General features: G+C 41.3%; 1 protein-coding gene across 1 annotated transcript; it reads left to right on the forward strand.

Moving 5' to 3' along the window:
- Positions 1-6,629: 6,629 nt before the first annotated feature.
- On the forward strand, positions 6,630-11,892 carry LOC134794332 (palmitoleoyl-protein carboxylesterase NOTUM). The gene is made up of 3 exons (XM_063766123.1): positions 6,630-7,402; positions 9,513-9,616; positions 10,612-11,892. Exons 1-3 carry the CDS (start codon positions 7,331-7,333, stop codon positions 11,753-11,755), a joined length of 1,320 nt encoding a protein of 439 aa, XP_063622193.1. The 5' UTR covers positions 6,630-7,330; the 3' UTR covers positions 11,756-11,892.
- The last annotated feature ends 60 nt before the right edge of the window (positions 11,893-11,952 follow it).

An 11,952-nucleotide genomic window follows, 5' to 3' on the forward strand; every position in this document is an offset into this window, starting at 1 on the left:
TTCTTGAATAACTTCTAAACTGTTGATTCGAAAATTATAAAAAAATTATTTGAAATCCTTACAATAAGCTCTTTCATTTGATATGTAACATGATATAGTTAGAAAAATTTTTTTTTCATTTTTTCATTTGCCCCCCAAAAGTGGCCCCCATGTTTAAAATTCATTTGTGTACGTTACATGTCCGTATTCGGGTCACAAACTTACATATGTGTACCAAATTTCAACTTGATTGGTCCAGTACTTCCGGAGAAAATCGGCTGTGACAGACGGACAGACAGACAGACAGACAGACAGACAGACAGACGCACGAGTGATCCTATAAGGGTTCCGTTTTTTCCTTTTGAGGTACGGAACCCTAATAACCAAAAATTAGGTATATTTAATAATTTAATATTTAAAATGTATTCTTGGAAAGTAGCTAAATACGAAGGCACGTTTTTGAGCATTTGTCGATTACAAAATATTTTACTTTGATCATGTGTCTGATTTGATTGACTTACATTCATTAAAATTCTGTTCAACATAAAAATATAAATCTTAGCAAACGTTGGGCTTTGTTGGCGAACAGTTTTCATAATAATTGTGACTCAAGATGTGCGCATGTCATGCCGAATATTCGGTATTCGGCCGAGTGAGGGGCCGAATATTCAGTATTCGGTATTCGGCCAAACTCACCATTCGGGGCATCTCTAAAAATTACTATCGACGGAATTATATATACGTAACTAGAACTCACATCAGAACAGAATTTAAGGTTCTTATGTGGACACAATACAAATATACCTAGGATTTCACTAATTCCGTCTTTAAATCCGCTGGAGTACCTAACTGAATTCGCAACGTCAGCTTCAGGTGTTAAATAAATAATTAACTACGAGTAAAATAATCTTTACTTAAATAAATGTTTATGATGTTTATCTTACCTTCGTCCGACCTACAAAACTGTTTTTGATTGAATATATTAGGCTCCGAAATTTCTATGAGGAAAAGTTAAATGGAAAAGTTAGGTACCTACGATCCAATTAGATAGGCTAGGTCAGAGCTTTCGCCCCGAGAGAAAATAAATAAAGAAGGTTTATTTAACAGAACCATAGGTAAATAAATAATCGCTTTTTCATATTTTTTGCGTGCGATATTTATTAGACATGTAATTATGTGTAGGTAACCTATAGTATTTTTTCCTCTGGTGGCGTGTCAAAGTTTTGTGATTGAAGGTCTCTTGTTTACTGAAACTCTCGCAACTTTTAAAAATTCTCCGAACTAGAATCTTATTCAGATATGTTTTCTAATTTTCTGACGTGAAAAACGAAACAGTTTTTCTTTTCAGTTGCTTTATTTTATATTTACCTACATTTATTTTGACAATTTTACCTAAATATCTACTCTCACTGGCATTAATGATGACTCACGTTAGACTGGGCCGTGTCCGGGCCGGAGATTCCGGCGCATCGTTTTCTATGGAAGGCATCACGTGATCACCTGTCATGTAAAAAAAAGAAAAACCTGTCATGTAAGAAAAGTAAGCGCCGGAAGCTCCGGCCCGGACACAGTCCGGTCTAACGTGAGTCATCCTTTAATCTTCCATATTTGAGTGGTGGCACAGTGGTGGTCAAAATCGTGGGTTCAATAAAAAGACGTCAAGAGATGACAAGATTCGCCTGTGTTGTATAAGAACAGAAAAAAAAAGTTCACGAAAAAATGCAAAGACAAAAAATTCGGCCAGCATCCTTATCATACACAGATAAGAGGTTGATCAGACGCGTGTCTTTAATTTAATGCCAATAATAATCAATCGCAATCAAACCCGTACGCGGTAGCTTGTAAATAAGAATAAAAGGAACAAAAAAAAAACAACAACCAGACCCTATTAATATTTTATTAGTAAGGAAGGACATGATTTAACGAACCGGTAAAAAATATATTGTATTCTTTGTTAAGTAAAATGAACCGTATAATAGTCTTTTATATTAAAATGCTTTTAAAAAGGCCGTCCTACTAAATCTTAATGGAACTGAATAATAAGGCCTAAAGGTTTAATGGTTTAAAAGGTTCTTTGAATCGGTTGTGGGTACTAAGGAGTTTAGGAGGGATAGAAGTGTTGATTTACTATGTATTTGGGATGGTGGCAGTCGATAAAACGTTTAATGCTATAGGAGCATTCAGTGTTTACATAAGCTGAGCCAAAAAACTAGGTATTTTTGCGTCCAATAAAACATTGAAATAAAATTAAGTGGCTCCTGTTCTGATTAGGCATTGTTTGTGAACAATAATTAATATCCGGAATTAAGTCGAACTGACGATGGCGTCTTGTTAAGATTGTCGCGTGGTAAGTACCTATTCATTTTATTTTCTAATAAGTTAAAGATTTCGAAAGTAAGTACCTACGAGGCCCGTTCATATAATTCCGAGCGAACATGTGCACCAACGAACATATGCACTAACGAACTGGCCCACTTCGTGGGAACTACGTAAGGCCCGTCTTTACGAAGTAATATATACCTAAGTCAATGGGTTAAGTTGACATATAGGTCGAACCGTGTAACGTCGCTATGGAGATGGAGAGGGAATCCGTTGTGTGACTACGGCCATGAAGACCAAACTAACAGCACATTGTTGAACGCTGCTCAAACGGACGTTACCATGGCGATATGAGGGAACTCTATTATGAAATCTAGAAAAGGCAATAGCTACTACGTAATTGAATGTACACTTTTAATACAAATCTTACAATCTACAATATAATACAATACAATACAATACAATACAAATCCAAAAATTTAAAATTACTAATGTCTTAACCTAAACTAACAACTAACAAAACTAAAACTATTCACAAAATTCGTTCCGAGTTCGTTCCGTTCCGAGTCCCTTTTAATTACATTGAATTAAGAGAATGTGGGATTTTTACAGGCCATAATATTATGATTCAATAATTAGGTAATGCGTAGTCGGAATATTAGCGCTATGCGCCCTTCGGTTATCTATAATTGTTATATAACTGAATATAAAATTTTAAGCCCCAGCACCATCTGTTATGTTTAAATCTATCTGTCGCAGTCGGATCGTATAATCCGCCGTATTACATTACGGCTAGCCGTTTTCAAAAACAGGGGCGTTTTGAAATGCGGCGGTTTAACGATTAGCCGGATTGAATGCGGCTGAATGAGAATCCGCCGGAATGTATTCGGCGCCATACGTTCTTCAACACGGCTAGCCGTAATGTAATACAGCGAGTCATTAGCCGCCGCTTTGACAGTTTTTAGTTCCCATTTTTAACACCCGTGGCGCTGCCTGACAAACGCTGGGGTGTCCATCAAATCTGGAGTTCGTCGGACTGTTTCTTTTCAAAAAACATTTCTTTCGCAACTTAACTAGACGGAGCCCCGCTTCGCGGGGCTCCTATTTCTGAGCGGTTTGCCCTTCGGGCATCTGAAGCTACCTAACGAACCTAACCTACCTACCTATTGATTTAGTGAGACGTCCGTGAAAACATTACACTTTGGGGAAAAAAGCGTAGGTAGGTAAGTAGGTTAGGTTCGTTAGGTAGCTTCAGATGCCCGAAGGGCAAACCGCCCAGAAATAGGAGCCCCGCTTGCGGGGCTCCGTCTATTTAAGTTGTGAAGGAAATGTTTTGGAAAAGAAACACATGTAGTGCGGTGGGACCATGGTAAAAATAAATTAAATTGCAAACATTGTCAAACTCCGGTTACGTAGGCGACCGAAAGAACTGGTCACTCTACAATCTAAAATAGTAGTACGATGCGGCTAAACGTTGGCCGCCTTATTGAAGAACATATCGCAATGACAATCCGGCTAATCGTCGAACCGCCGCATTTCAAAACGCCCCTGTTTTTGATAACGGCTAGCCGTAATGTAATACGGCGGATTATACGATCTGACTACGACATATCTACATACATATATAGTATCTATATCTCGGTGGAATATTACAAATCCTTTAACTACAGAAAACTGACATCGGTCGTTCCGTTTTGGAGATATTTGGGAACATTCATTTTTATATACCAGTCCCTCACCTAAATGGATAGGATACCGTCTCCGTTCCGCCGGGGGTAAAAAAAGCATTTGTATATTTACTAAAAACCTGTGAAAGTACAGAACATGGCAACACTAGCGGCATCATAAGGCCGGTACATCTGTCAAAGGGCTCGTGTGTCGGCTTGGCTTTATGATGGTATTTTTACAGGCAGGTACAGGCTTTGAAGGCCTGCCGTGCCGCCCGCCAATTATAATCTACTTAACTCAGTGTCCACGCACGCACGGCTCCCGTCGGATAGCTACGGGTGTAAGAGATGATTTTTTATGATAATAGCGAGTTTGAACGAGAATTTAACTATCTGACAGACGAGACGCAGGCGATCATATCTGAAATGTTGCCTGCAGCTTTGAGTTATTTCGATTTCTGAGAAAGACTGTGTGAGAAATTACTTCCGTCTTCTTAATTAGAAACTACAAATTGTATTCTAAGCACAATTATAATTAAGTTGCGGGACATACTGTATGCATATGCACTATATATAAAAGCACATCACTTTTATACACAGATTGGGTAGGAAAACTGGTTTACCAATAACGAATGTAAACGTTTTCTTTCATAAATAAAATTGGGTTTCTTTCATAAATAAAAGTCAATTAGCATTGACTTATTTCTTAACAACAGTTTGAGTATTTTTAGTTATTCCGTGAATCCGTGATATAATTGTAGGTACTTAAGTAATCCTCTTACAAAAATTACTTAAATTATTCAACGGAACCTTGGCTACTCTACATTCTATAAGTAAAGCTCTGAGAAGCGAAAATTAGTGCAGAAAAGATGTAGGTACATCAATTACTTTTATATGTGAGGGAATAGAATAGAATAGAATAAATGTTTATTGTATAACTGTGTACATACAAAGGTGGTAATTTACAAAAGAAATAAGTATCAACAGTTGCCTGCTAGGGCGTACAATTATGGTAGGCAACCTACTTATCTTAAAACTAAGCTTATAATACTAATATTGTTATCTGTTAACTTGCAAAAAATTCGTTGACATCATAAAATACTTTATCTATTAGCCAGTTCTTGAGCCTCCGTTTGAACATAATTCCGTCTAGCGCTTTCATGTCTAGAGGGAGATGGTTGAAAATACGGATAGCCATAACAAAACTGCTCTTTTTGTACATAGAGTTGTTAACCCTTCCCTGAGAACGTCTTCGTATGTAGTAAATTATTCTGTTTTTCCGCCCACAGCAGGTGTCGCGACGCTGTTTCTCATTCTTGAGATCGATCGCATAAGGTAAATCATTAGTTACTTATTTCATTAGTTATTTGCAAAAAATAATATTTTTAGTTTTATTTTGCAAATAAATTATTATTATGAATTATATTTAAAATTGAAATTAATATTTACATAACATAATATACGACTTGACGATTAGACGACCGGTCTGGCCTAGTGGGTAGTGGCCCTGCCTATGAAGCCGATGGTCCCGGGTTCGAATCCTGGTAAGGGCATTTATTTGTATGATGATACAGATATTTGTTCCTGAGTCATGGTTGTTGTCTATGTATTTAAGTATTTATATATTATATATATCGTTGTCTGAGTACCCACAACACAAGCCTTCTTGAGCTTACCGTGGGGCTTAGTCAATTTGTGTAAAATGTCCTATAAGATAAAAAAAAAATTAAAATATCTATGTCTGGTACTAATATTTGTTGCTAAAATTGTTATACAAAGATAATACAGCGAGTAGAAATTTTGTATATAACTTTCTTTGTGTTCCAATTTCAAGCAACTAAATCTAGTACCAGGCGCAGATACTTATATGTTGCTTGAATGTTCATGTCTTTCATGCTATTTGGCGACGGCTAAGTTCGCGTGACTCTTAAACAAAATAACTGGATAGTGCAAGTTAATGATTTGTCTTATTCCATTTTATAACCAGCAGTAAGGATGTAATTTCCCGATTGAAGGATAATTATTAAATTTATCTATTTATTGTCACGAACTATGAATTTATGATTGATTCTCGTGCCAAGAGTTTCATTTTCTATTTATAATAAAATTCAATAAGTTACAGTTTTCGATTCGTAACTAGTTCCGAATTAGGAATAAGTATATCCCTTTCGAAACCTAAACTGCTTTTTGGCCCTAGCTTGCAAAATTTGTTACGATTTACGAAAGCTAAGGAGAAGCATAGGTAATATGAGGTTTTAAGATGGAATCACATCAAAAGCGATTCTCTTTACTTTGTCTTATTCAAAAACACTGAACTATTTCATCTGTTAGAGAAAAGTGTATGGGTTACTTGAAGGGTTAGGCGTTCGCAAAGAATTGACATTTACACTAATAAAGACAGATAAAAAATCACAAGCGCCTGTTATACCTAGTAAAATTTTCCTACATGATACTGTACCTACTCATTGCTACTGTACCTACTGTAGGTTTTGTATTGTAAGTATTACAACGCGATAAATACCCTTGTGTAAAAACTTAGGTGTGAACATTTTTTTCCAAGATGTCTTAGGAAAATATAATGTACAGCGCTATACGGTCATTTCGTTAAGACCAGAATAAGAATATAAAATGTAAACAGCGCCGCAGCCCGGTAGCGAATTTAGCAGTGCTCACCAAACAAAGTTATAAAATTTAATGAGGTGCCAAAAATGTTCAAAAAGAACATGTGTGTAATGCGTGGCTAATCAGAGGCGGCCGCTCCAGGGCTCAACGAGCCATTCATTATCAGTCATTGCGGGATGTTTTGCTGGAGTTAACATTTTCGGGATAAAGCAGTTTCATTTCGGGGTTGGTGACCGTCAAAGTGGTCGGTGAGGGATAAAGGACATCATATTTTATTATGTCGGGATGCCGTTGACAGGTCGGAGAAGTGGAGGGGAGGGGTGGCAGCCGGCGCGGCGCCCGCGCTCGCGTGGCCCTCTCGCTTGAGTCACGCGCGCCTCGTAATGCTTGCATAATAATAATGACGGATGCCGATCGCGCGGCGGCGCCTTTGATCTGCGCCGCGTTTGATCTCGCCGCGGAGCCGGTCCCGCTGCCCCTGCGCACTGTGCACAAACGAGCCGCCGCTTGCCTTACCTTTATTCGGTCCGACGCCGCGCAGCGAGAAGTTCGGCCCTTCGCTCTAAATAGAGGCTTTATTTTGTAAACAGCGGGAGAGCTACTGTGCGCGGGCTAGCCTGCAGAGTAGTGCGCTGCGGCTGGCCGTGGAGCGCGCGCGTCAGTATGGGGTGTGCTCCGCGCTCGCCTGCCCACGCTGCCCACCCTGCCCACTGTGCCCAGCCTCGGCGCGGGCGCTGCCAGTGATGAGTGCGCGCTGCGGCGGACGCGGCCGCGCCTGCCTGCCTCGCTTCCTCTGGATCACATGGATACTCTGTGTACGCATTTATTTATTATTTTGATAACAGTGTTTGTTTATATTGTGACGCTATAGAGCTTGGCTCTATAATATAATTGGCAATCGTAATGAAGTGGAAATGGAGCTGAAATTACTTCGGTTCCCTATACTCTCATTTTAATATACATGTATCGGTAGGTTTATTATTATAATTATGTACATACTAGAATGTAGTAGTAGTAACTAGATTATAGTTTGGCGCGTCTTCGTCTCTGTAGACTAACCCCGGATCTCATACTAACTTAACAGTCTTTACATACATACATTTCAATTCGTTCCATGGTTTAAGCGTGAATAGTTAACAAACAGACAGAGTATCTTTCGAATTTATAATACGTCTCACCGATAAGGCGAAGGTCCCTCAAAATAGAGTGCATTTTTATAAAAAGAACCACAAAATTAATACCACTTTGATTGATTATTTCCGTAATATTCCATTATTTAGCCTGCTCCTCTGCTCCTTTACCGAAATTAATTTAATGGAAAATGATAAAAATGCCACAAATTAGGCACTTAACAGGAAAATACCATTAAAAGATAGAAAATAATGTCGTCGTAAATTAGCAAGGATTGATGTCGAATTCCCTTCGTTCTTTTATTACGGTATATACGATTTTTTATAGCGAAACATTAAACTAAACTGGGTTCTTTGCGATATGTGGTTTCCGTAGAATTTATATCACTCTTTGAAAATCTATAACAATGATGCATAGTCTAATCCGCTATTATTAATGCCGACTGTACCTATGATATTAATTAATGTTTGCAGAATAGATAATAAATTTCGCTCAGGTACTAATTCAAATTAATGTCTGACTAGCGTAGATATCTATATTTTGAAATTGAATTAACATAATTATGAATGTTAGGTAATTAATAAATGTTATTATTACGATTTTCAGTCTTTTTACTTAGATAGAAAGCCAATATTTGTATGGGTTATGTTGTCCAAGAGACTTAGATTTTTATTACCAGATACTCATGTGATTTATTTAAATTAAGTAGATGTCAGATAATGTACGTAATGACGACGACGCTGACTGCAGCGTCGTATAGTAGGTAGCATCCAAAGTATTCAAATAGTTCGGTACGTCGTACAAATAATATGGTGTACCGAACTATTTGAATACCTACTTTGGATGCTACCTACTATATGACGCTGACTGTACCTGTGAGTAGGTAGCTGGTTAAGTGGGTACAAATGTATGATTATTATCTACATAAAGTAATCTCACATGTAAATTACATCGCTGTTATCTCAGTACAGTCACGGCCTTAAGGATGACTCACGTTACAACGGTCCGGGCCCGGCGCGGGGCGTCCGACACTTCAGTTTGCTATAGAAACTATCACGTGATCACCGTCACCTCTCATAGAAAAAGAAGTGTCGGAAGCCACGTCCCGGGCCCGGACCGTTCTAGCGTGAGTCATCCTTTATGATTTTTTTACCAATGCAGTCGGCAGCAATGTCGCGCCGCAATACTGCAACAGTAACGCTGCGGCGCGGCGGTAGCACGTTACGGTAGCATTTTTATCGCTTGTCACCATGCCTGTCACGTTCTAACAAGTATGTAAGTGCGAAAGTGACGGGCATAGTGATAGGCGATAAAAATGGAACCATGCCCGCTGGTGTAGTCTGAATTCGTACAGTAATCTTTAAGCGATCCTACTTTTGTATATCTGTCAACTCTGTGCTTTTATCAACTAATAGTACATTGTGTATTAAGGGCGGGAAATAAGAAATTACGAACGAGTGTCAATTTTAAGCCCGACGCGAAGCGAGGGCTTAAAATGTTCACGAGTTCGGAATTTCTTTACCGCCCGTGGCACACACAATGTTTTTCATCACACTTGTAAGGAAAAAAAGGAGAATTAATAAAAACAAACTTCTGTATAAAACACTTTTCCGCCCTAGGGCGAAAATTTCAATTTCCCGCCCGCAAGCCCTACGTGTAAATAAGTGTTTTTCATCACACTTGCTCGGAAAAGATTTTTTCCGCCCTAGGGCGAAAAATTCAATTTCCCGCCCGCAAGCCCTACGTGTAAATACATCTTTTCCGAGCAAGTGTGATGAAAATGTATATTTACAGGAGGTTCTAACCACGTGTGTTGTGGCCACCGTCCCGCCGGACAGTCTGCGGCTCACGTGGCTCTCCAACTCCTCGCTCGTCTGCAACGATGCTTCCCCGGCCGGGTAGGTCTCGTGTGATATTGAAGGATCACTCACGCTAGTTTATAGAAAGTCGGAAGCCTCGGACCCGATCCGAAGCCATCCGAGACCGTGAGTCATCCGAAGCCGTTATTTATAATTATTAAAGTTTAGCGACACTATAGGGACCTTGCAAGACCGGTCATTGTGGCACTCTATGGGGGAGGCCTATGTCCAGCAGTGGACGTCCTCTGGCTGATATGATGATGATGATGATGATAGGGAGCTTGCTCGTTGGAGTGTCTGCCACCTTGTGGCTTAAGTTTAAATTTTAAACTTAATAAAAAAATTGAATTGCTTCCTTTAGCATGTTCACGAGTTCACATTCTCAACGAGTGAATTGCAAAAAAAAATTACGTAATTAAGCGCAGCTGTGATTAGTCTTAACTTAATTGATTCGTGTTAGGAAAATTAACTATGTACTTAAATTGTATTGTATTGTGTTTAATGTACTTAATTCGTACACATAGGTAGGTATTAGTCTAATAGCATACGCCAGCGGTTCTCAAACTTTTTTCGTGACGGAACCCTTTTGGAAAGCGAAATATTAGACGGAACCCCAAATTAAATATTTTCGTTCGTCACTGTCGACCAGATATACCTATTGTTTTTTTCTTATTATTAGAAGTATTTTCGCGGAACCCCAACAGAGGCTTTGCGGAACCCTAGGGTTCCGCGGAACACACTTTGAGAATGGCTGGCATACGCTATCACACTTTCATGGTATAGCTTAACTGTGGTAACACAATGGAATCAATTAACTTTAGACTAATTACAGGTGCTTAACTAGGTATGTACATTTTTTTGCAATTCACTCAAACAGTTATTATATCTAATATTAATAGTTTGTCCGTTTCAGACAATTTGTGTTAACTGGAAAGAGGCAAACAGTTACGTTAGCTTAGACGGACTCTATAGTCGTAATGCAGTTCAGTAGATACCAATTTTTCCAACGACTTATTTAAGGTTAATGATTCCAGGTATTATATCCGGCGCGGCAGCAACAGCGAACACTGGGTCGTGTACCTCGAGGGCGGCGGCTACTGCTGGGACGCGGCGTCGTGCGGCGCGCGCTGGCGCCGGCGCCCCGGCCTCATGTCCTCGACGCGCTGGCCGCGCGCACGCCGCGCACCGGCGCTGCTGTCCTCCGACCCCGCCGCGAACCCGCTGTGGCACGCCTCCAACCACGTGCTCCTACCCTACTGCTCCAGTGACATGTGGGCCGGAACACGAACGGCACGCAATGGTAGCTTTGTCTTTGCCGGCCGACTCATCGTCCGCGCAGTGCTCGCTCAGCTCCTCCACGTCGGCCTCTCGGGACGACTCCTCCTCGTCGGCTCTAGCGCGGGCGGCGCGGGTGTCCTATTCCACGCTGACGCTGCCAGGAGAATGCTCCGACCCTACGGTATTAGAGTCGCCGCGGTCGCGGACTCCGGCTGGTTCCTGGACCGGCCGGCTAGAACCCGACGCGCCTCTTCAGCGGATACTGTCGCCCGTCTTGGCCACTCATTATGGCGCGGCTCACCTCCGAGCTCCTGCGTACGAGAACACCCGCAGAAACCGTGGCTCTGCTACTTTGGCTACCGGCTGTACCCTCATATTCGCACGCCGCTGTTCGTGTTCCAATATCTTTTTGATTCCGCGCAGCTGGCGGCGGAGGGCGTGCGCGCCCCGCGAACTCGGGCCCAGTGGGACGCCGTGCACGATACCGGTTCAGCTATTCGGGACAGTTTGAAGCTGGTTCGCGCTACTTTTGCTCCGGCTTGTCTCGCTCACGGAGCATTAGCGCGTCCAGAGTGGCTGGCTATAAACGTTTCTGGGATAACATTGCCGCGTGCACTGGGATGTTGGGAGCGTCGACTGTGGGGCGGTGGCGGGGTGGCGAGGCGCAAAGGCGGTTGCGCGCCTCGACGACTGATCGAGCGGTGCTCGTGGCCGCAGTGCAACGGTTCGTGTCCGCGGCTGCGCGATCCGCGCACGGGCGAGGAGGTGGCGCTGTCGGCGCTGCTTCAGAGCTTCGGCCTGGACGTGCGCGGCGCCGCAGCCGCCATGGGGCTCGACGCGCGCACTCTTACGCGCATGAGCCACAGTGAGCTCCTATCCCTACTGGCTTCGCACTCTTGATGCCGAAAAAGAGACTGTTTGTGCTTAAATGCACGATTTATCTACCTCGTTTTTGTTGTACAAGTACAATATTAATTTTAAATATTTATTGTTTTCTGATACTATTGTATCTTATTTAAGTAAAAAGTGACAAGTAATAGTTATTTTATTTTCGCCCAGATGTATTCCACGTTTATAGCAGGCTGTCGTAAATATCG

This window comes from Cydia splendana, chromosome 10 (genome assembly GCF_910591565.1).
Source record: "Cydia splendana chromosome 10, ilCydSple1.2, whole genome shotgun sequence".
In the NCBI taxonomy this organism is placed as follows: domain Eukaryota; kingdom Metazoa; phylum Arthropoda; class Insecta; order Lepidoptera; family Tortricidae; genus Cydia; species Cydia splendana.

Coding starts and splice junctions, on each gene's coding strand:
- LOC134794332 (XM_063766123.1), top strand. CDS start 7,331: ATGAGTGCGCGCTGCGGCGGACGCGGCCGCGCCTGCCTGCCTCGCTTC. Junction 7,403..9,512: donor GGATCACATGGATACTCTGT/GTACGCATTTAT, acceptor GTATATTTACAG/GAGGTTCTAACCACGTGTGT. Junction 9,617..10,611: donor AACGATGCTTCCCCGGCCGG/GTAGGTCTCGTG, acceptor TAATGATTCCAG/GTATTATATCCGGCGCGGCA.